We start from the raw sequence: 25,716 nt of genomic DNA on the forward strand, positions 1-25,716 counted from the left end.
GGGTATATGAACAGGATGGGGGTATATGAGCAGGATGGGGGTATATGAACAGGATGGGGGTATATGAACAGGATGGGGGTATATGAACAGGATGGGGGTATATGAACAGGATGGGAGTATATGAGCAGGATGGGAGTATATGAACAGGATGGGAGTATATGAGCAGGATGGGAGTATATGAGCAGGATGGATGGGGGAAATATCAATAGGATGGATCGGGGGTATATCAATAGGATGGGGTATATGAACAGGATGAGGGAATAAGAGCAGGATGCTGGTATATGAGCAGGATGGGGGTTTATAGCAGGATCATATACAAGGCAGGAGGATCATTACCAGGATGGGGTACCTTAGTAGCGAATTTGGGGACATTACCCCCATAACAGTGTCAGCAGCAGATCCTCGCCCCATAACAGTGTGTCATGACCACATTTTTTTGCTTAAAGTTTTATTTTCCTATTTTCCTCCTCTAAAACCAGGGTGCGTCTTATAGTCCGGTGCGTCTTATAGTCCGAAAAATACGGTACATATTCCTTTAGTAATGATGTGTGTCAGGATTTAATCAAATTATAGATTGGTAAAAGCCACATCAAAGGTTTACTACGAAAACTCACTTTCCAGAATAATTATTTCTAATGTCTTTATTTCTATACAGTTTGTTATTTTTTTTTTACTGATACACACACAGATTGGTAAACATTTTCTTCTCAGATATAAAAGTAATGTAAAGTTTTATCCTGAAGATTTACAACATCAATTATATTTTAATTTAATCTTGATATATGATTTTTTTTCCATAACATCATATTTCATGATATTAAAAGGAAAAAAAAAAGTTTTTGGTCTTAATTACATATTTATGTATCATTAATACACGTCTTCACATTATTTTATTAATCAAGTACAAAAAATAAAAATTGGGAATAATAAATTGAAGTATGGTAATCACAATGCATTTATATACTAAAGAAGAGTATTATCTGCAAAAACTACATGACTTAGTTATTTTTATGATTTGATGATATGCCAGGTATGGAAATATTATATATATATATATATATATATATATATATATATATATATATATATATACATATATATATATATATATATATATATATAATATTGGTAATATTAAAGAATATTGAATATTGGTAATATTAAAGTTATGTGTTTATTAAGGACATAAATGTTATATACAGAAAAGGCCTTATTTTTTTATCCTGACCTTTATCCTTTATTTTTATTCCGATTTTCATTTTTAATTTTTATTCCTATTTTTATTTTCATTATTTTTTTTTTATTCAATATTTGATTTTTTAATCAAAATTTACAAATCTACAATTTTTATATTTCCTTCTCAGTTTTAATATCTCAATTGAGAAAACACTTCATTATTTAGTTAAGTAATATCTAATATAAGAATATTACTTTATTAAATATGATTATGTTCAAGTTAATCGCATTAAAAGGAAAAGGTCCAATTTTTGGAAGATAACACTTCATTCATCGATATATTCATTAATTTGCTTTCTAGTAATACATTATTCTTACATTAGAATGTTAACGCAATAAGGATGAAATATTGGTTATAGTTACACATTTTCTTATATAGTAAGTTATTTAATAAATAATAAACAGATCAAATAAATTAAATTAGAGTAATAAAGATGGAAAAGACCAAGGTACATCTAGTTTTACCTTTCCACATCAAATATATTTGTAATAAATTATAATACTTTATAATGAATAATATTGTGTTTTAATGGAATCGTCTAGTCTTTCTTAAAGTTTGTTTTATTGACTCATTATTACCCCTTTGGTTTATCATTTTACAAATGATCTAACTAAAGGAGCCACACTGTTGGCTTTCATATTTAGTATTACATTTTGTATTGAGAGAAGAAAAAAGCGTACCTAATTAAGCGGGATCACCACATCTCATATCAAAAAAACCCACAGATTTTATTTAGTGATGCAAAAAACCTCACATGACTTAGATACAAAAATGACACAATTGGACACCTCTAAAACTAATTAAAAACATGTAACCCACATGATGAGAAAATAGTATGTCCACACATAATAACAACAATCCTACACACGAGTCCTAAATAGCCCTGTGGTTATGCCATGAATACAACCCAAAACTAATAAAGATATGGGGATCTGCTATGACTGTAGGAACAGATTTTAGCAGACCAGCCTAATAAAATACGCATATGGTACCAACTGATAGGGGGGCCTGATAACATGGACCATGCAGCTGGCCGCAACTGACAAAACAAAAAAAAATTTTGGAAGCACCAGGAAACCTAATATAATAGGAACCTGGAAAATTCCTTTTGGCCAGAAAATCCCAGCCTAAAGGCAAGTCCTGCGATCCTCCATGGGGACTGTTCGGTGGCTTTCTCAAGAACAGTGGCGATACGCGTGGGGCTTTAACCCACTCCTGGTCCACCATTTTCACCTGTCCTGCCCTGGATCTTCACATGTTTGCCCCCTTTCCCCATGGAGGATTGCAGGACTTGACTTTAGGCTGTGATTTTCTGGCCAAATGGAATTTTCCAGGTTCCTATTAGGTTTCCTGGTGCTTTCAAAAATATATATATTTTTTTTTTGTGAGTTGTGGCCAGCTGCATGGTCCATGTTATCAGGCCCCCCTATCAGTTGGGACCATATGAGTGTTTTATTAGGCTGGTCAGCTAAAATCTGTTCCTAAAGTCATAGCAGATCCCCATATCTTTATCAGCTTTGGGTTGAGTACATGGCATAACCACAGGGATATTTAGGACTCGTGTGTAGGATTGTTGTTATTATGTGTAGACATACTATTTTCTCATCATGTGGGTTACATGTTTTGTATCCATGTTTTTAATTGCTTTTAGAAGTGTCCAATTGTGTAATTTTTGTATTCTATGTCATGTGTGGTTTTTTGCATCACCAAATAAAATCTGTGTTTTTTTATATGAGATGTGGTGATCCCGCTTAATTAGGTACGCTTTTTTCTTCTCTCAATACACTGTGCCCTTGTACCTAGTAGATCCCACTTACAGGTGGTGCCATCCCCTCTTTCTTCCACAGTATTACATTTTGGTTATTCAAACACATTGCCACCTATGGGTTGGAAAGTAATTACACCAATGACGTAAAAATGTTATTACATGAAAACACTATGGTATGTACCATTATTCAGTATTATTTCATCATTCTAAGTATCAATTATATTAATACTTTTACAATAATAATAATAATAATAATAATGACTTGGTATTACAGTATTAGAGTTATGATACACTGTGACATTTATTAGTGATAGTACCATTATCATATTTGATATCTAGATTAGGGAATGAAGTCTTCAATCAAGATTACAGAAAGATAAAAGACTTTTACTTTTTTTAAAGTCCAAGTGTTTCTACAAAAAGTTTCTAAAGCTGATATCGAAAAGTCCAAAAGGTAACATCCCAAATAAGACTGTGTCAATTACAATACACTTAAGGCCGCTTTACACACAACAATATCACTAGCGATCTCGTTAGCGATGTGACACGCCAAGATCGTTGCTACGATTTGCTGAGATTGCTCATAGGTCGTTTTGTAGCGGTCACACGTACCCATCTCACAAACGGTGCAACATCGTTCAGCGATATATTGTTTGACCAAGTTGGTTGTGTGGACACCGTCACACAGCATTCCTCCCAAAGATTCTGGCAACAACAGAGGCGTATAATTGTCCATAGCATATACCCTGGCGTGACACCAATCAGAGCGGATGAGGCGTGAAGCATTGTTCATAACGACACGCCCGTGTCGCTGATGACGGACACACTAACGATGTTGTTTGTCGTTGGCAGGGTGTCAAACGTAGCAATATGTCTGCTGCGTTCGAAACGACGAACAAAATTTTTAAAATGAACGACGTGTCAATGATTAACGATTTTCGCTATTTTTACGATCGTTAGGAGTCGCTCGTAGGTGTTACACGCTAACGCTAACGATGACGGACGTGCGTTACGAAAACCGTGACCCCGATGACATATCGTCAGATAAATCGTAGCGTGTAACGGGGCCTTTACAGCCTCAGGACTGCAGCTATGGATGATGATCTTTATGCCAAGATGGACAATGTTGTTATAAAGTCTCTGTTTTTTTTATCATTTCCAAAACTTTAAGATATGGCATTATCAGGAAACTGCAACCCTGACATGTTCTGTGCTTTAAGACTTAACAACAAATGTTACAAGGAGAGCAGGGATAGTGTTAAAGTTAACCCCTGTCATGCTGACCAAAGACATCCCATTACCTGTTCCAGGAATGACAACAGGCAGCGCAGAGGATCGAAGGTGACTAATGTACATTTCACATTGCACAGATAACAAAAGCCTATGCTATTATTCTACAATTATGAACTTTGTGTTTTATCAACATTTGACTATGGACTTGGATTAAATATATGGACTTTGCAATAAAGAATAAAGTTTATGGCTCTAACAATGATAAATGCAATAATGGACTGTATCAAATCAATAACCAGTCATATTTTATCAAATAATCTATTTCAAAGGACTGTGTTTATACTGGAAATAATTAACAAACATCAGTTGATAAGAGGACACCATGCCAGATGACATCAGATAATAAGAAGACACCATGGCAGATTACATCGGATGATGACCGGATCTGTTTTGCATCTTTTTAGATTTAGGAAAGTATAATTATGTATTTTATATGATTATCAGTCATGGCCTACCATAAGATGAATCTACATTATTATATTGTTGAACATACAACATGAATAATGTGAAATTGATAATTTTTATTATTATCATCATTGACATTAATCCACTATTGCCAAAGGAGGAAAGAAGATCTGTTATCTTAATGCTGTATTAATTTACTTGGAGGATTTCATGTAAATTTTCCCTCCACAGGGGGATTGTAAAAAGTTAACATTTATCAAATAATTTATAATGTATAATTCATCCAGATAATAGTTCTATAGATGGCAGAACTTACTGATAACAGGATTTATAGAATAATTAATATTTTGAGTCTGCATTGAGTGTATATATATATATATATATATATATATATATATATGTGTGTGTGTGTATATACAGTACAGACCAAACGTTTGGACACACCTGATTCAGAGTTTTCTTTATTTTCATGACTCCTCTAAAAATTGTAGATTCACATTGAAGGCATCAAAACTATGAAGTAAAAGGTGGAATGAAATACTTAAAAAAGTGTGAAACAACTGAAAATATGGCTTATATTCTAGGTCCTTCAAAGTAGCCACCTTTTGCTTTGATTACTGCTTTTCACACTCTTGCCATTCTCTTGATGAGCTTCAAGAGGTAGTCACCAGAAATGGTCTTCCAACAGTCTTGAAGGAGTTCCCAGAGATGCTTAGGACATCTTGTTGGCCTTTTTGCCTTCACTCTGCTATCCAGCTCACCCCAAACCATCTCAATTGGGTTCAGGTCTGGTGACATGTCATCTGGCGTAGCACCCCATCACTCTCCTTCTCAGTCAAATAGCCCTTACACAGCCTGGAGGTGTGTTAGGGGTCATTGTCCTGTTGAAAAATAAATGATGATCCAACTAAACGCAAACCGGATGGAATAGCATGTCACTGCAAGATGCTGTGGTAGCCATGCTGGTTCAGTTTGCCTTCAATTTTGAATAAATCCCCAACAGTGTCACCAGCAAAGCACCCCCACACCATCACACCTCCTCCTCCATGCTTCACAGTGGGAACCAGGCATGTAGAGTCCATCCGTTCACCTTTTCTACAAAGACACGGTGGTTGGATCCAAAGATTTCAAACTTGGACTCATCAGACCAAAGCACAAATTTCCACTGGTCTAATGTCCATTCCTTGTGTTCTTTAGCTCAAACAAGTCTCTTCTGCTTGTTGCCTGTCCTTAGCAGTGGTTTCCTAGCAGCTATTTTACCATGAAGGCCTGCTGCACAAAGTCTCCTCTTAACAGTTGTTCTAGAAATGAGAAGGTGAGTTCAAACTTTTGGTCTGTACTGTGTGTGTGTGAGTGTGTGTGTGTGTATATATATGTATATATATATATATCTATATATATATATATATATAGATATATATATATATATAAAATTATACTTTCACACACATGTATGTATACATATATATATATATGAGTCTTGTCTATATTGGAGGCTTACATCATGTGTTCAGCAGAATCTCCCTATATGGTTTTGGACAGTTTCTCATTGACTTGTATTACTGGACTTGGATTGCGAAGGATGGCCTGACGTTGCATCCATCGTATGACGGATCCGTTGCAAAATCTGTTTGCGGCCGGCGGAAGCGACGTCCAGATAAACGTTTTTGTCACCGTTGAAAAAATGGATGGCGCTGGATCCATCGCCGTCTGTTGTCTTTTAGAATGGAAGCCTATAGGCGCAGCATCAGTCCTATGACGGAATCCAGCAACGGATTCTTTTTAAACAGAGCATGCTCAGATGTCGTAAAACAGTCTCTCTATCTCTCTCTCTCTCTCTCTCTCATGGATTCATATAGTTTTTAAATAGAAATAATTCTACAACGGATCTGTTTTTTTCACAAGATCCATCGCATCCGGATCAGTCGCATCAGTCACAAAACGGATTGTGACTGATGTAAAAAGACGGAAGTGTGAAAGTAGCCTTAAGGCCACTTTACACACGGAGATAAATCTTTGGCAGATCTGTGGTTGTAGTGAAATCATGGACATATTGTTCCATTTGTACACAGTCACAAACCTGCCACTGATTGTCCACAATTTCACTGCAACCACAGATCTGCCGAAGATTTATCTCTGTGTGGAAAGTGGCCTTTAGACAATGCTGCAGCTCAGATCTGCGTGTTTTTCCTCAGCCGTAATCAGACTGAGGAAAAAAAATCACAGCATGCTGCCATTGTCTGCGAGAGCTGTATCACTCGCATCCATTCAAGTGTATGGGTGCGAGAAAAACATCGGACTGCTCTCGGATGTTATCCAAGTGCAGTGCGATATACGCACAGGCTGACAATGGAGGAGATAGGGAGATTAACCCCTCCCTCGACTCTGCAGCGGCTGCCCTCTCCTTCGCAGCTGGACCCGATCGCAGCAGAGCCTGAGCCGAGGGTCATTAGCATATCGCATCCGTTGATCTCGCATCGGATGCCATACGCTAATGTGACTCCAGCCTTACCTGTTTGCCTCATAGCAGAAGCCTTGTTGCAGAAATATTACCTTATATCGTGTTACACTGATGAGCTCTGCCAGGCTACTGGGCGTTTGCTGCCCGGAAGAAAGCCGTGCCTCCGATCTTCATTAGAATTTTTCTCTCCTCCACCTGAAAAGACAAAATTATTAAATAAATAAAGAAAAAAGACACCCTCAAGTCACCAATTTGATTGCAAAAATCCCTAATCAAGGTCCGCCATAATACAATAAAAGGAGGTCCCACAACGTTCCAAGACCCATTGTCCAAGCTAATGAAGAACAGAACATTCTTCATTGGCTCGGAGAGCAGTCATTATAGCCTCATACACTGTGGTGTGTGAGAACCATGGCAATGAACTGCGATAACCTTATAAGGTTACCCCAGTTCATAGCAGTGGGTCACACAATAGTGTGTGACCGACTTTGGAAAGGGACGTCCTGAGTTCAGCTCAGTTCACAGCATCGCGTCACCCCATGATGTAACCGCGTGTATATATATACGTTTTTTGTGCAGTGGAATCCGTTGGATTTCGCTGCACATGCGCTTTCTGGCTCCCAGCACAGGTAACCAGGGTAAACATCGGGTTAGCTAAGCAACGCGCTTTGGTTAGTTACCCGGTATTTACACTGGTTACGGGTGCAGGGAGCCAGTGCTAAGCGGTGTATGCTGGTAACCAAGATAAATATCGGGTAACCAAGCAAAAAGTGCTTTGCTTTTAGCCGATATTTACCCTGGCTGTGCACGGAGCCCGACACTTCACCGCTCGGCTCCGCCCCCTCCCGCACTCAGCATGTATATATACACACACTCTCACACTTACACTCACACTCACACTCACTTGTCCTGCAGTCCCCGCGGCACTGATGTCCTCAGTGCCACGGCCCCGCTCGGCTCCACCCACCCCGAACTCCGCCCCCTGAACTCCGCCCCCCACACACAACGGAATGCGACAAAGAATTCTGTTCTTTGTCATCCGTTGTCATCCGTTGTACAGCGCATCAGTCACATGCGTCAAGCGACGCATGTGACTGATGCAAAACAACGGAAGTGTGAACTTAGCCTTACCTGTATGCCCATAGTAACAGTTTAAAGCTACGTGCGCACACCGCAGATTTGTTTCTCCATAGAAAAACACACCCTCTGGCAGAAAAACGTACCCAAAAAACGCATGCGTTTTGGTGCATTTTTGCCTGCGTTTTTTTAACATTACCAATCGCAAAACACAGGGAAAAACGCAGGAACCTGCAGAAAAGAAGTCACATGCTGCTTCTTTTTGCTGCAGAAAAGAAGCAACGTGTGCACAGCATTTTGGATTTCTCATTGACTTTGCAGGGGAAGGACTGCATGAAGTTTAAGAACACAAATTGCACCATTTCTGCACCCAAAGCCGCAGCAAATCTGCAGCAAGAATGCAGTGTACGCACAGGGACTAAAACGGTCAAAGGGGTGACAGACTCCCTTTAAAGTCTACTCAGCTGTACAACAAAACTATAGGATTTAATTATTTCCCCCCTCCTCCCAAAGTCATATTCCCCTTTGCTTAGTGCTCCAGGGGTGTTTTTAGTCTGTACCCTTTCCCATCCCATCACCTGTGAACTCTGACCCCTTGCAGGCAGGGACCTCTCTCCTCCTGATCCAGTCTGTGCCTTGTATTCTTCATGATTAGTGTTCTTTTTATTATGTATACCCCTTTTCATCAGTAAAGCGCCATGGAATAAACAGTGCTATAATAATAGTATATATCAATTTTCATCATTCCTTGAAATTATAATCTGCGCTGAAAAGTATATATCAGACCAGTGCAATCTGCGGCATGCAGACACATCAAGCCCTTTAACTGTTCCTATCTGACCCACAGACCTCCAAAGGGCTGGAAACAGTTGCATGCCATACCACGCAGCTTCGCCCTACCCAGCATATTGATGTCAACTGTATAAGTATCCTAAGTATGGAGATACAGTTGAATATAATTGTGGAAAAAGGAAAAAGGAGCCAAAGGCTGTGTCGGAGACTCAATGCAGTAGGCACAGTGAAGTCAATATAGAGGGTCTTTGAACAGTTTTAGCATGTTTAACTGGACACATCATGGAATACTTGCTGTATAGCTAAGTAAACCATAGTTTTTGTTTCTTGTCTTAGATATTAGCTTGTACAGTTTAGATTATAATTTATGATAAGTGAGCGTTACCAGAGATTCTTCAATTCTTCAGGGGTGTGCACTTTGACACCTTCACAACGCTGATAAATCATAAGCAGGGAGTCGTTATGCCGGAGAAAAAGAAAAAGACATGAACTGATCACTGCAACTACTGTGTAGTATAAATCACAACTAAGTGTGATTACAAATACTTCCAGATCTCCTCTCACTGCAGTCAGTATGAGGGAAGGGGGAACACTGTAGAGCTTAAAGTAATTAAAATCACTTCTAGATCTTCGCTCACGGTAGGCAGTGTAGTGGAAGATGTATACAGCGTAACAGAGCTATAGTCTGTGTTATTGCAAACATATCTGCACTGGCAGCTCTCTTTTCACAGATCTGCCCCTCCCCCCACAGTAATATTGCAGTAAGAGGAAATCTGAAACAGTTTGTAATCACACTTAGCTCTTTGAATCCTTTGCCTACCCACACAAACTGCTTGAGTGGAGATCTGGGAGAGTTTATGATACTCAGCAAGGGGGGGTGGTGGGAGTGGTTCGGGGATCAGAAGGTCACAGCGCTTAGTTGATCACAGATCCGTTTTAGAATTCACTCATCGCTTATTCTAAGTAGGAGCATATTGAATTCCATTTGGTACTGAAGGGATTAAGGTGTCTTTTCTATCCTGCCGAGATTGACTTGTAGCTGTTAATCTCAGCTGCAGCCATGCCTTTCTGCTATATAAACTTACTTATCACGCTCTCCTATGTTGGCTATAGTTTATATTATTACTGATCACTTTGAAGGAGGCTGGTTCTAGAGATGAGCTTTTGTTCTGTTGCAGCGGAGACACTTCTGATGCGCCCACCGGGGCCGTGGGACACCCATTACCAGCCAGCAGTTCTGCTGCCGGGAGCGCCGTGGTGGTAAGGCCCGATTCCGTGACCACGGCTTTTCGTTTAATAAAGATGAATGGGATGATGATAGTTTTTTTGTGACGGCACCTGTGGTATGCGGCAAGATAGGTGCCGCCGCTGCAGGATGCGACCTCTGGGGCAGATGGTGACGCAGCTGAGATGGTATAACTCTCCACAGGTAGAGCTGAGCCCCAGGGCGAATGGGGGTAGTAGTAGTTGTCTATGTGGCTGGGTTGCAGGGCCGGAGGCGCAGGCGAATTAACGGGGCGACACAGGGATGCAGTCTCAAGGTTTTTACTCACTGTAGCAGGTTCAAAGGTTATACGACATGCCAGTGACCACCTTTGGAGTGCTGGGTTTCACCGTGATGGGCTCCAGCCAATCTCGGCTATTTCGGAGGTCGAATCCGGTGCACCTTTCTCAAGTGTACCCTTTCCTGGGCATCTCCTGCGCTTGCTTCTCCCTCCTGCTTTCCACCCTTGCTCACTGAACCCTGTATCAGTGCCAGTGAGCTCTGTTGGGTGGAGTGAAGCTCTATCCCATGGTCCTTTAGGGTCACCTTCCAGTGAATTTGTGTGCGGTGGTGGCTTCGGTGCTTGCAGTCACCTCAGTCGCTGGTTTTACTAGTGGAGTACGTAGGTTCTTCTCCTCTAGCCTAGGGACCAGTCCCCATGTGCAACCAAGTCCTTCCACCCGTGGATTATATGTGGAACAAGGCCATGGGAGGATGTTTCACTTCCCGTGGTCTCTAGGCCCCCTTCTGTCTGTGGTACCTGCTCCAGGGCACGGATCTTCGCTCAACTGCTTCTCTCCTTCTTCCTACTCACTGAACACTCACTCCACCACTGAATGTTCCACTCAACAGTTTCCACCCCCCTCCTCTCCCGGTCTGCCTTCGGGTATAATCACACCCTTACCATGTCTGGTGAGGTGTTAAGTGAGAGTGTCATGCTTTTGTGTTATTCGGTGGTGACCTCCATACCCAGGATGGAATATCACACCCCTGGATGAGGTGCAGTACCTCGGTGGCGACTGAAGCCTCAGGGGCCCCACACGTCTGGTTGGAGTAGCTGTGAAGAACTATTTGATGTCTTCCTGTTTGTCTTACCTGCCTCGTGTTATTTTATTGTAATGGCGAGAATAGCATCTCGTTGGCCTTGGAACTAGTACGGGTAAGTTTAGGGCCAGCGAGGGCCTAGGCATGTGATGGCTCATTGGTCTAGAGACATTAAAAAATGCAGGGATCAGCCTCAAGTGAGCGTTAGGAGGTGAACCTGCTCCCATTTCCCTAGAGACAAAACCATTCATTGTATGGTTGCTCTGGTGCTCCATTTGTGTTGTGTCGCTCTCTGGGAGTCCTCTCGTCCCCGACGTGACAGTTATGACTTTTTTTTTTAGAGTAGCTTCCAACTTCACAATGCCATAGATCCCAAAAAATGAGAACGCTACGGATTTCGGAAAATGGCGCAAAACGTACGCCACTTTTATTGGACAAGCTTGTGATTTTTTTTAACCCCTTAGATACAAGTAAACCTATACATGTTTGGTGTCTACAAACTCGCACCGACAGGCATCACAACAACATATCAGTTTTACCATATAGTGAACATGGTGAATAAAATATCCCAAAAACTATTGTGCAGTTTTTCCACACTTGGAATTTTTTTGCTGTTTTACAGTACACTATATGGTAAAACTTATGGTTTCATTTAAAAGTACAACTCGTCCCACAAAAAACAAGCCCTGATATGGCAAGATTGACAGAAATATAAAAAAGTTACGGCTTTCGGAAGAAGGGGAGCAAAAAAAAAAACAAAAACGGAAAAACGGAAAGCGCCCGGGGGCTGAAGGGGGTAAAAAAAAATAAAAAAAAAATAAATTCACATAGTATCTCTCTCTCATTACTATTTTTTTATAGTAGCAATATCTTAACATCTAAAGAAAGAAGAATAATATATCCGAGACACAAGCATATAACATTACATGATGTTTATTAAGTAATGACTTAACTGATGTGTGCGCAGGCCAATTGATTTTAATGGGTCTTCGTATGTCAGTGATTCCAGTATGTATAAAAACTGCGACATACATACCGGAATCACTAACGTGTGAAAGAGGCCTTTGACTGCAACTGTTCATTTAAATTGTACACAAAAACAGAATTAACAAAAGAAAATTGTTAGTTCCCTAAAATGTGATTTTTCTGGTGTTTTAGAAAATGTGATTTGTAGGTAAAACGTTTACCACATTCAGAACATGAAAATGGTTTTCCTTTATGAGCTCTTTGATGTCCAATTAGAGAGGAGTTGTGGACAAAACTTTTTCCACATAAATTACATGAAAATGGCATCTCTTCAGTATGAAGTCTCTCATGTCTAGCTAAAGCGGATTTCTGGTTAAAACATTTCCCACATTCGGAACACGAAAATGGCTTCTCCCCTGTGTGGATTCTCTGATGTCTAATAAAATCAGAGTTCTGAGAATAACATTTCCCACATTCTGCACATGCAAGTGGCTTCTTCTCTGTGGAACTTCTCTGACGTCTAACAGGATTTGAATTCTGGTTAAAATGATTTCCACTATCTGAAATTTGCCTTTGCCTTGTATGAATTCTCCGATGTTTAGCAAGATCTGATGTCCGGTAAAAACATTTTCCACATACTAAACATGAAAACGGCTTCTCCCCTGTGTGAGTTCTCAGATGTATAACAAGATCTGATGTCTGGCTAAAACATTTCCCACATTCTAAACATGAAAACGGCTTCTCCCCTGTGTGAGTTCTCTGATGTTTTGCAAGATCAGATTTCTGAGAACAACATTTCCCACATTCTGGACATACATATGGCTTCTCTCCTGTATGCATTCTCTGATGTTTTGCAAGATCAGATTTCTGAGAACAACATTTCCCACATTCTGGACATGCATATGGCTTTTCTCCTGTATGAATTCTCTGATGTGTAATAAGTTTTGATTTAACACTAAAACATTTCCCACATTCTGAACATAAAAAGGGCTTCTCCCCTGTATGAGTTCTGTGATGTCTGAATAAACCCGATTTATGGCTAAAACATTTCCCACATTCTGAACATGAAAATGGTTTGTTCCCTTTGTGAATTCTTTGATGTGCATCAAGATAAAATTTCTCTGCAAAACATTTACCACATTCTGAGCATAAAAATCGCTTTTCTGTCATGCAAGCATTATGATGTTCAACTTCACTTCCTTTATCTTCATTTTGCATAATTGTTTGTGACGATTCAGAATATAAAATCTGTTGAAAAGGATCAGATGATTGAGTTTTGCTGCCAAGGTCTGCAGGTATACTGGTATGCTTTGCTATGATGCTATAATCGGCTGCATAATCAGAAAATATCAAAAGTCCCTCTGAGCTGCTGGTACAGTCATCTGCAAAGAATAAAATGGATTTTATTATTTTTCAAAAGCTTTGCCTTGAAATATTACAATATTATACATTTTATAAAATTTGCATACAATTGTAGTAAAACTCAATTACCAACTTAGTAAGGCCTCATTCAGATGTCCATTTTGCACATACATGTTGTATCTGTGTTTTTCACGGATATGACACATACCCATTAGTCTATAGACTGTTCTCATGTCCGTGTTTTTCACGGTTCATGTTTAAGTGCAAAATTTAAAAGAGATGTGCATTTTTTCAAAGTGTCATGGATGAAAAGTGCCATTGCATGGGTCTTTGGAATACATGTACAGCATGTGTATGGCATCCATGTGCAGTTCTTATTTAACATTATAAAAGCTAGGAGAACCTTTGTAATTTATTTACTTGTCCATAAATAAAAAACACTGATGACACACTGACCAACCACTGATGACACATGAATCCAAAACATTGATGATACAGGTACTATTTTTTTGCATACTTGAAAAATACTGACATCTGAATGATTAATTACTAAAGAGTGAATCCTCTGTGAATATTTACCTTTGATGCTCATGAGGATGCTCAAGATTCCTCCACCCCGACGCGCCCCGAAGAAACAGGGCGAAACGCGCATTGGGGTGGAGGGACTGAGCATCACCACGAGCATCAGAAGTAATTATTGCGGTTTATTGGAATACATTTATTTTTCTTTATGGCAATTTACACTGGTTTTGGTTATTACCAATATACTACAGTGCCTATATCCATTTGTATTTGCTTTCCATAAATAACAATATTGTGCCATCTAGTAGTTGCATCATATATTACAGCTTTTAGCTGAATTACCTATTTATATTTGACTAGATAGATGCATAATACTACTAACTACCTCAATATACAATTTTTACATGCTGCTTGCACTTTATTTACACTTACCTCAAGGTGTTTTTGCCTTTATACATTGTCTACCTCATATTTCTTACCCAAAAGTTTTTTAGTTTCAACATTCTTTTATTGAGTCGCTCAGAGTAATAACAATAACAGAGATCGAAATAAATATAAAAACCGAGGAAGTGTATTCATCTTAATTGCATGAGTTCTACCTAGAAAGGATAGGGAGGGTTGTGATCATTTGTTAAAGTCTTGTATCATCTGCTGGATAAGAGGAGACAGGTTCCACTTAAACAGTGTATTTCTATGATTGGTGAGATTGACTCCCAGATATGAAATATAGTGGGTTTGTCTCTGGAATTTAAAATTTGAAAGTATATTATTTTGAATATTGTTTGGGGTGTTTAAAAAAAGCGCCTCCGTCTTATCAACATTCACTTTTAGTCCAGAGAGTGACTCAAATCTGCCTAACAGCGCAAACAGATTAGGGAGAGATATATGTGAATCAGACATGATAAAAAACAGATCATCAGCGAATAGACTTAGTTTATAGATGTCTGATCCAATCCTATGAGCCCCTATATCTGGGTGTTCTCTAATTGCCTGGGCCTGTAGCTCCATCGCTAATTCAAATAGAGCCGGTGAGAAAGGGCCCCCCTGTCTACTACCCTGCCCTATACGGATCGGTTGTGGGGCAGTGGTAGGGAGCTTCAGGTATGCCATATATATTATCATATAAAAGGTGTATAGTTCAAATAAGGCCTAAGCCACACGGTGAGAAAAACAGTGCGAGTGGAGTGCGATAAAACATCGCATTCCCCTCGGACCAATTCTAGCCTGTGTGTCAGCACACATGAGCGATTATTTTCTCAGCCCTAATCGGACCGAGAAAACAATCGCAGCATGCTGCGATTGTAAGCTGAGATTCTTTCTCTCGCACCCATTCAAGTGAATGGGGCGAGAAAAAAATCGCACTGCACTCGCGGTACACCGGTGTACCGCTAGTGTAGTGCGAGAATGGCAATAGCCGACTACGCAGGAGAGAGGGAGAGAAATCCCTCCCTCCCCTCCTGAGAGCCGGCCCGCCCCCCGCAGCTGAGGTCTGCTCGCACGAACGGACCTCAGTTGCAAGGACACTCGCATGACACTCGGCTCTGCTGTACTGCCAGCACGAGCCGAGTGTCATGCAAGTGGATTGCAGTAGTGCCCGTGTGGCCCCAGCCTAAAGTTTTGGGTGAATCCCAGTTTAACCAGCTCTCTATATAAATAAGGCCACATTACCAAATCAAAGGCTTTTTCTATGTGCAGGTCAAGAAGGCGTAGCAACGATTTGGATTCATTAGCATCTTGAATTATATTGAGGTTCTTACGAATGTTATTAGGAGCCTGGCGAGAGGGAATTAATCCAACTTGGTCAAAGTGTATGAGTGCTTCCAAACCTCAAATAATTCCGTTAGCTAATATAGAGGTGAATAATTTTAAGTCTACATTTAAAAGTGAGATGGATCTGTAGTTTTTCACCTGCAGGGGATCTTTTTTAGGTTTTGGTATGACTGTTATGTGAGCTAGGAGAACGCCGAAGGCATTGCTTTGCCCTCCAGCATGTCATTACAGATGTTTAAAATGTGAGGATTCAGTATATGTATGATTTTTTTATAATAGGCTGCAGACAGTCCGTCCGGTCCCATTGCCTTATATGGTTTTTTTTTTTTTAACTACTTCCTCAATCTCTTCTTCAGTAACCCTAGTCTGGAATGTCGCTGAGAAATTCGAGGTAAAGGATGGTCGGGAAATGGAATTTAAAAAATTGCCTATGGCGCTCAAGGGGGCAGACGTCTGTTGAGCATATAAAGACTGATAATAGTTGTAAAATATCTGGTATACTTTGTCGGGGTTAGAAGTTTGACTACCCTGTTCATCATTTATTGTGTACACTGAATTAATCCTTTCCTTATCTCTAAGTTTGTGCTAAGGGGTGCTTCACACACAGCGAGGTCGCTGCTGAGATCGCTGCTGAGTCACGGTTTTTGTGACGCAGCAGTGACCTCATTAGCGATCTCGCTGTGTGTGACACTGAGCAGCGATCTGGCCCCTGCTGTAAGATACACACAGCCCTGGTTCGTTTTTTTATTGTTGCCCTCCCGCTGATAAGCACACATCGCTGTGTGTGACAGCGAGAGTGCAACAATCCTGAATGTGCAGGGAGCAGGAGCCGGCGTCTGACTGCCCGCGGTAAGCTGTAACCAAGGTAAACATCGGGTAACCAAGGTGGTTACCCGATATTTACCTTCGTTACCAGCATCTGCAGCTCTCACGCTGCCAGTGCCGGCTCCCTGCTCCCTGCACACGAGCCGGCAGGACACATCGGGTAAATAAGCAAAGGTTTGCTTATTAACCCGATGTGTGCTGTGGCTACGAGTGCAGGGAGCCAGCGCTAAGTGGTGTGTGCTGGTAACTAAGGTAAACATCGAGTAACCATACCCAATGTTTACCTTAGTTACCAGTGTCCGCAGCTTCCAGACGCCAGCTCCGTGCAAGCGCAGCGTCGCTTCCATGTCGCTGCTGGCTGGGGGCTGGTCACTGGTGAGATCTGCCTGTTTGACAGCTCACCAGCGACCATGTAGCGATGCAGCAGCGATCCTGACCAGGTCAGATCGCTGGTGGGATCGCTGCTGCATCGCTAAAGTGTGACGGTACCCTAAGTTTACCCATTTTATTAGATAGTATGTCGCTTGTTTCCATCTCAAGGCTCTTTCAGTTTTTGTTGTTAATAAAGTTTGTAGCTGTTGTTTGGTGTCTGCTATACGCTTGGTGAGATGGAGAGTGGGATGAGACTGATTTGCTGTCTCTAGTGTTAAGTGGTCTCTAAGTCTCTCTGAGCCGCTGTTTGTTCTTTTTTTTTCCTTGAGGCAATCTTAGCAAATGAGCCTGTGATGTATTTTTTATGTGCTAGCCAGAGAGTACCTACAGAAACATCTGGTGTTTGATTCGTGGAGAAGAATGTACTCAGGTCCTCTTTAATTTGGCCTCTCACCTCATGGTTTGCTAGAAGGGATTCATTAAGTCGTCATCCATATACTCTTGATGCTACAAAGTCTAATTTAAAGGACGATAGTAGCAGTCATGGTCTAACCATGCTGATGGTATATGTCTAGAGTAAAGTAGTGCTGTTAAATTCTCTGAGTGAGACCTAAGCCACACGGCGAGAAAAACAGTGCGCGTGGAGTGCAATAAAACATCGCATTCCACTCGGACCAATTTTAGCCTGCGTGTCAGTGCACATGAGCGATTATTTTCTCAGCCCTAATCGGACCGAGAAAATGCTGCGATTGTAATGCGAGACTCTCGCACCCATTCAAGTGTATGGGGCGAGAGAAAAATCACACTGCACTCGTGTTACACCAGTGTACCGCGCGTGCATAGCGAGAATCGCAATAGCCGGCTACGGAGGAGAGAGGGAGAGAAATCCCTCCCCTCCGCAGCACCGGCCCGCCCCTCCGCAGTGCTAGCTCGCCCCCCGCAGCTGAGGTCCGCTCGCACAGTCGGGCCTCAGTCGCAGGGACACTCGACTCCTGCTGTGCTGCCAGCGTGAGCCGAGTGTCATGCGAGGATCCTACTAGTGCCCCGTGTGGCCCCGGCCTTAGGGGCACTTTGCACACTACGACATCGCAGGCGCGATGTCGGTGGGGTCAAATCGAAAGGGACGCACATCCGGCGTCGCTGTCAACATCGTAGTGTGTAAAGCATTTTTGATACAATTAACGAGCACAAAAGCGTCGTAATCGTATCATCGGTGTAGCGTTGGTCATTTCCTGAATTGGGAAAGACCGATGTTACGATGTTGTTCCTTGTTCCTGCGGCAGCACACATCGCTGTGTGTGAAGCCGCAGGAGCGAGGAACATCTCCTACCTGCGTCCCGGCCGGCTATGCGGAAGGAAGGAGGTGGGCGGGATGTTTACGTCCCGCTCATCTCCGCTTCTATTGGCCGCCTGCCGTGTGATGTCGCTATGACGCCGCACGACCCGCCCCCTTAGGAAAGAGGCAGTTTGCCGGCCAGAGTGATGTCGCAGGGCAGGTGAGTACATGTGAAGCTGCCATAGCGATAATGTTCGCTACGGCAGCTATCACCATGATATCGCAGCTGCGGCGGGGCGGGGACTATCGCGCTCGGCATTGCAGCATCGGCTTGCGATGTCTTAGTGTGTAAAGGGCCCCTTAGTCATGATGTAGTCTATTCTGGAATATGATTGATGTACATTAGAGAAGTACGTGTATCCCCTACTAGCGCCATTTGATTCTCTACACGTATCTGCCAGGCTATATTTTTTCAATATAGCATTAAGTGCCCATCTGTCTGATTTTGAGATATCTGATTTTCTCACTGAGGAACTATCAAGTGACGAATTTAGGACTAAATTAAAGTCTACCCCCGAGATCAAGGCATCATAGTCTACATTTGAGAGTAATCTGGAGATTGCCCTGAAGGTTTGTATCTGCATAACTGCTAATTAGGCACACCATCTTTGAATGCATATTTCCCCAGACTGCCACAAAGCGCCCTTCATGTGAGCCTATTACCTGATATGGAAAGAAGTTATGAAGACAGACCATAGCCCCTCGATTTTTCCTGGTGTTAGCTGATGTAAAAAAAATTGTTATATTGAGGGTGGAAATATTTGGGTTGTGAGGAAGTAGAAAAGGAAGTCTCCTATAAAAATAGCATATCAGGCTTATGGCACAAATAATCTATAAAGGCCCGTCTTCTCTTTTGTGGAGAATTAAAGCCTCTTACATTATAGTCTAAAAGTCAAATCAAAATCTTAAACATATCACATGTTCTAAAGACCTAATGATAGCCAGAGCCTGACACACAAAGATATACATTTTTGCCTGTTTCATTAGAGGTGTGTCCTTAAGGGGTGGGAATAGAACATGGTAGGTAACACAGAAATTACAACATAGATAACAGAATAGAAAACATGAAACCATTATCATGACTTTGTGGTAGATAAGCATCACTAATTCTGTGTGGCAGATCTACTTTGGGTGGGCAGCACGCATCACCCCCAGCCATGTCGGCCAGTTACAGCATCTAGGAATGAGGCCATAAGATTATCTTACACAAATATGTATTAGTGTGTGATAAAATGGAGTCACTGCACAGGAGGGTCCACAGGTCCAGCATGTCGATAACGGCCACGTCTCACTTGTTGCCACTCCCGGGCAGGTCGATGCCTCTGGGGTAACAGGGCATCTGGGATGGTTTCAATACCAGCCTTACTCAAGGCCCCCAAGTCATCCTCCAGCTATCGGACGACATAATGAGATCCTTTGTGATTAAATAGTAGAGCAAACAGGAAGCCCCACTTATATTTCACATTGGCCTTTGACAGGACCAGGGTGACCCCTTTGAGCTCCCTCCTCATCAGGGTAGCTGGGCTAATGTCAGCATATAGTGACACAGTACCTGGTACTGCTGGCAGGAGTGGACTATTCGTTGCAGCAGATAAAATAAGATCTCTGGAGTCTTCCTGCCTGAGTTTGAGGAGGATGTCTCTGGGAACAGATTCCTGTGATTGGCGAATCAAAAGTTCTGTGGATCCTTACAATGTCCAGCAGTGCGAGATCCACCTGTGGCAGGAGGGCCTTGAAAAGGTTAATAGCCATTTCTTTCAGATTGGTGCATGTTTCAGGCATGCCTCTGATCCTCATATTCCCTCTCCTCAGGTGATTTTCCAGGTCTTCACATTTTAGCTCTAGCAATTCAATACTAGAGTTATGGTCTGGGAGACAGCCCCTGTCTTCTTCTAGTGCCTCTGCAGCATTGTCCACCCTTTGCTCTAGGGCTGCAGCCCTGTGAGCGATCTCCTGCAGTTGTGATGTGCAGGACTCCACTGCAGCAGATAGCTCCGCTCTAAACGTGGCCCGGATCGATTGGAGAAACTCCTCCGAAGCCATGAGTCGCGTGGTCACGGCTGAGGCTGTGCTCTCTCCCGTCTCCATCTCTGCACCTGCTGTCTTACTCGTGGAGGAAGATGTGTCCGGCGCCACCTTGGAAGACCCAGGCTCCGTCTGCGTCCCCAGCAGCTCCAGGATTGTGCAGTCTCATTTCACCTAGGCTGCCCCTTTCTTGGACCGGGGAATCTACCGCTCAGTGGCCTCTTAGCTTACCGGTTCTGATGCCGGTAAGGTGCTGGATTAGGGCGAGATTGCACCCGGGGTGCGGAGCTCACTAAGACACATCTGTCCTCATCGAGTGCCGTGCATGCGCCCCACCCAAAAATTTTTGACATTATTTATTAAATATCTTTTTATTGTGCAAATTGTAGTATGTTGACATTTTGCATATACTTATCTGGGTACACTCTTGCGGCGCTCTGCAATGAAGGAGAGAGTGCGCGCGAGATGCTGAGCTGTGAAGTGTGGGGAAACTCTGCTCACTTCACAGTCACTCACGGACACTGGGTCCCACCCAGGTGATGCCGGGTCAACTTCCAATTCCGGAAGTTGACGTGACATCACCAGATATCAGAGGTCATTGCAGCCGCTGGTCATGTAATGGGGATGAGCAGACAGCGATAGCGCCAATCACCGGCAGAATGGACAACAGAAGGTATTTGGAAATGTGTTAAGCGAAATAGAAGAGTTTGGTAATATACAGAAGAAAGCAGCCAAATCGAGCCAATCTTTGGGTCTCTCCTTTAATGTAGGAAACAAGGCATGGTGGTCTAGCAAAATTAATAGGTGGAAGGGTCCCTCCAGTAAACTAGGCCATATTTCTATAGGCCTATATAAGAATATTGAAATCATTAATCTTCAACTTCACGATTTTTAATGTGTTCTATAACTCTTTGCTAAGGCTCCTCTATACATCCAACAAAGGCTTCTTCTACTCCAGATATTGTTGATGAACTTCATTAATTAGATAATTCAACATATTATTGATCTAGAAAGGTACTCCGTGCTGTATATATATATATTTTTTTTTACTGACTGCGGCATTTTAATTGTTAAATTTCATTAATTGGAGCTAGCACCACTGTATGCAGTTACAGGCATATGCCGATCATGTAACACAGCCGGCATCTGCCTGAGATGAAACAGACTCATCTCTTGAGCTGGATTCATACAGCCTTTAGCGAACTATGATGAATATGTACTTCATAGGTTGTTACGGTGTTCAAGAAAAGGTTTCATTCTAAATATCCTCTAAAACGTGGTTCCAATGTCAATGGTCCACAGGACAGTCTAAGTGAAAATCCAATGTTTCTTGGATGATCTGATAATTATTTTTTTAAATCAGATTTTTTTTATTTGAACTTTTCCAACAATACAAGTATAACAGCCCTGGGGATCGCAGTCCACCCCTCCCCCTCAGTTATCCACCAACTTAGCAAAAATAAACACTTTAATATATGACATCAAAATCAGATCTCTTTCAATAAAAATAAATAGGTATATAGAGGGGTTTCTAAATATACTACATGTAAGTAGGAATTCTCTTTAATTCAACAAAATTGTACTCATATGAGACCCAAACGGAACCTCTGTAACTGTCTGGAAGCCAGGCCCGAACTATCTATCCAGGCCACCCAGACCTTTTCAAATTTTGCGATACAACCTCTTTTCAAGTAGACTGCTTTTCCATATTAATCATCCAATTGACCTTACTAATATATTCCTAAACTGAGGGAGTCTGATCATCCAACCAGTGCTGTGCTATCAGCTTTCTAGCCATATAGAGCATTCTAGCCACCGCTGTTTTGCCATACTCATCTGTCATTACGTCTTCAACATATCCCAGCACACATACCAAAGGTGAACGAACTATGCCCCCCACATAGACTTTGTTAATGATATCTGTTACTACTTCCTAAAAACGGTCAAGCCTAGGACAGGACCACATCATATGAATAAGATCTGCACACTGAGTCTTACATCTATTGCACATAGGGTTACCTCTGAGTCCAATATCATACAAAAATTTTGGAGTTCTATATTTTTGATGTAACAATAGTATCTGTGAATAACGGTGAGATTCACTTAAGGATAAGTTCGGCAATCTCTCTAAAAGTTCCATCTACTGACCATCTCCAATAGGACCTATTGACCGCTCCCATTTTCCCTTGGACTTCGATGGAGATTTTGAAAGCAGCAAGTCCAGCACCATACAATACATTACCGAAATAAAACCTATTCTATTTATAACCCTATTTTGTGGGATTCCCTGTTCAAGTTCCATACCCTCTGCTCACCATGCATGTCGTAATTGTAAATATCTATAAAACTCCTGCTTAGGTAGATCGAACTCCCCCTTCAGCTGTATGAATTCCTCCAATTCGCCATTCTCCTCCAATATCTGAGCAAATCCACGAATCCCCCTCTTCTCCCACATACTGAATCCTTGCAATTTATACAAATTTGGAATCCATGGAGTGGCCCAAATCGAAGTAAACCTTGAAATACCTTGAATATTCTGCAGAAGTCTTAACTTCCACCACAATTTATGCATCAACAAGAGTGTCGGCATTCCCTCCCCCCTTAGTGCAAATATTCGTGCGTCCAGTGCTCCATACAGGTCCCCTGATTCAAGAAATTTCTGCAGCAGTAATTTTTGTGTCCCCCCCTTCCGGGTCATTCCACCCTCTAATATGCTGCAATTGAGCTGCTATAAAATATGCCCAGGGATTTGGCGCTGCAAGCCCCCCCTCCCCTTTTCCTCTCTGCAGCTCTTCCAGTTTAATTTGTGGTGATTTTTTCCCTCAAATCAATTCCCTGAACAGACCATTAATTTTATAGAAGTACCTTTGTGGTATCCACACTGGGGAGTTGTATAACATATACAATAATTGTGGCATCCAAATCATTTTAAGTTACCGTATTTTTCGGACTATAAGACGCACCGGACTATAAGACGCACCCTGGTTTTAGAGGAGGAAAATAGGAAAATAAAACTTTAAGCAAAAAAATGTGGTCATGACACACTGTTATGGGGCGAGGATCTGCTGCTGACACTGTTATGGGGGTAATGTCCCCAAATTCTCTACTAAGGTACCCCATCCTGGTAATGATCCTCCTGCCTTGTATATGATCCTGCTATAAACCCCCATCCTGCTTATATACCAGCATCCTGCTCATATCCCCCCATCCTATTCATATACCCCATCCTGTTCATATACCCCCATCCTGTTCATATACCCCCATCCTGTTCATATACCCCCATCTTGTTCATATACCCCCATCTTGTTCATATACCCCCATCCTGTTCATATAGCCCCCATCAATCCTGTTCATATAGCCCCCATCCTGTTCATATACCCCCATCCTGTTCATATACCCCCCATCCTATTCATATACCCCCCATCCGGTTCATATACCCCCCATCTGGTTCATATACCCCCCATCCGGTTCATATACCCCCCATCCGCCCTGCTCATATACCCCCATCCTGTTCATATACCCCCATCCTGTTCATATACCCCCCATCCATCCTGCTCATATACTCCCATCCTGTTCATATACCCCCATCCTGTTCATATACCCCCATCCTGTTCATATACCCCCAATCCATCCTGTTCATATACTTCCATCCTGTTCATATACCCCCTATCCATCCTGTTCATATACCCCTATCCTGTTCATATACTTCCATCCTGTTCATATACCCCCCATCCCTCCTGCTCATATACTCCCATCCTGCTATATGCCCCCATCGTGCTCATATACCATCCTGGTATATGGCCTGTATCCTATAGCACAGAGAAAAAAAAACAAACGTTTATACTCACCTTTTCCTCACTCCCTCCAGCACCGATCATCTTCCTCTCTGCGCCGCTGACCTGCGTGTGTGGAGCCGTTCCCCTGCAGCACGCGATGTCTTCCTGTCTGTGCCGATCAGCTGATCAGCACAGATCAGCTGACCGGCACAGACAGGAAGACATCGCGTGCTGCGGGGGAACGGCTCCACACACGGGGACGGGTGAGTGTACTGATTCACTGCACCCCGCGCTGATAATGATGTGCGGGGGGCAGTGAATACAGCCGCACATGATCACTCCAGGCTGTAATTGCCAGATTGCCAGGGGTGATCATGTGGACCGGCTCTTTATTATGCGCGCGTCCCCGCTCGTCCTCCTGCCCACCTGTCAGCGCCGGCTTCTGCGCTGAGAAATGGGCGGGAGGATGGGCGTGCATATGTAATGAGCGGGCACACGTGGTCACGGCAGGCTGCTATAGTTGCCTGCTCGTGCCCCCGATGACCCGCTCCACCGCAGCACCCTCATTCCCCGCAGCCACAGTCAGACCATAAGACGCACCCCCAACTTTCCCCCAACATTTGGGGGAAAAAAAGTGCGTCTTATGGTCCGAAAAATACGGTAGTTCTTCCTACTAATGACAACGGTAACTTTACCCATGTGTTTATGTTCGATTGGAATTTTTCTAAGACAGGGATAAGGTTAAATTTTTCGTAATCACCCACTTTCCTTGTTACATTAATACCAAGATATTTGAACTCCGAAACCATTCGCAGACCCGATGCTATATAAATGTACTCATTATCTTTGTTCCCTTCAACTGACAGCAGTGTCGACTTATTCCAGTTAATCCTTAGTCCTGAGTAGCTACCAAAATCACTAATAACCTCCATCGCCACCTTCAGGGACGACGAGGCCTCTGCCAGGAATAGTAGTGCGTCATCCACGTACAAGGCTATTTTCTCCTCAGTCTGTCCCATCTTGAACCACTGTATGGCCTTATTGCTCTAATTAGTATGGCAAGAGGCTCTATGGCCAAAGCGAACAGCAGGGGAGATAATGGGCACCCCTGCCGCGTGCCTCGATGTAACTCAAAGGGGACTGACAAATACCATTCATTCTCATTCTAGCCAATGGATTATCATATAACATTTTAACCCATGAGATATAATTTGTGCCCAGACCAAATTTGTTCATAACCTGCCACAAATACTCCCATTCGATTAAGTCGAATGCCTTGGCCGCATCCAACGAACATATGACCCTGTCACCCGGATTATCCACTGGTAATTGCAAATTGAGGAACAGTCGCCTGATGTTCGTCACAGTAGATCTCTCAGCCATAAATCCCGAATGGTCCCTATGTATCACCTTTATTATTA

At 42.3% G+C, this 25,716-nt stretch overlaps 1 protein-coding gene across 1 annotated transcript in view; it reads right to left on the minus strand.

Moving 5' to 3' along the window:
• Window positions 1-12,258: 12,258 nt before the first annotated feature.
• Window positions 12,259-25,716, minus strand: part of LOC142312827 (uncharacterized) — a 253,151-nt gene continuing 239,693 nt past the window's right edge. Inside the window, 1 exon segment of the mRNA XM_075351813.1 lies at window positions 12,259-13,426. Coding sequence (XP_075207928.1) covers window positions 12,464-13,426 — 963 coding nt within the window. The 3' untranslated portion in view covers window positions 12,259-12,463.

The sequence above is a fragment of the Anomaloglossus baeobatrachus genome, chromosome 5, assembly GCF_048569485.1.
Source record: "Anomaloglossus baeobatrachus isolate aAnoBae1 chromosome 5, aAnoBae1.hap1, whole genome shotgun sequence".
Taxonomy (NCBI): Eukaryota; Metazoa; Chordata; class Amphibia; order Anura; family Aromobatidae; genus Anomaloglossus; species Anomaloglossus baeobatrachus.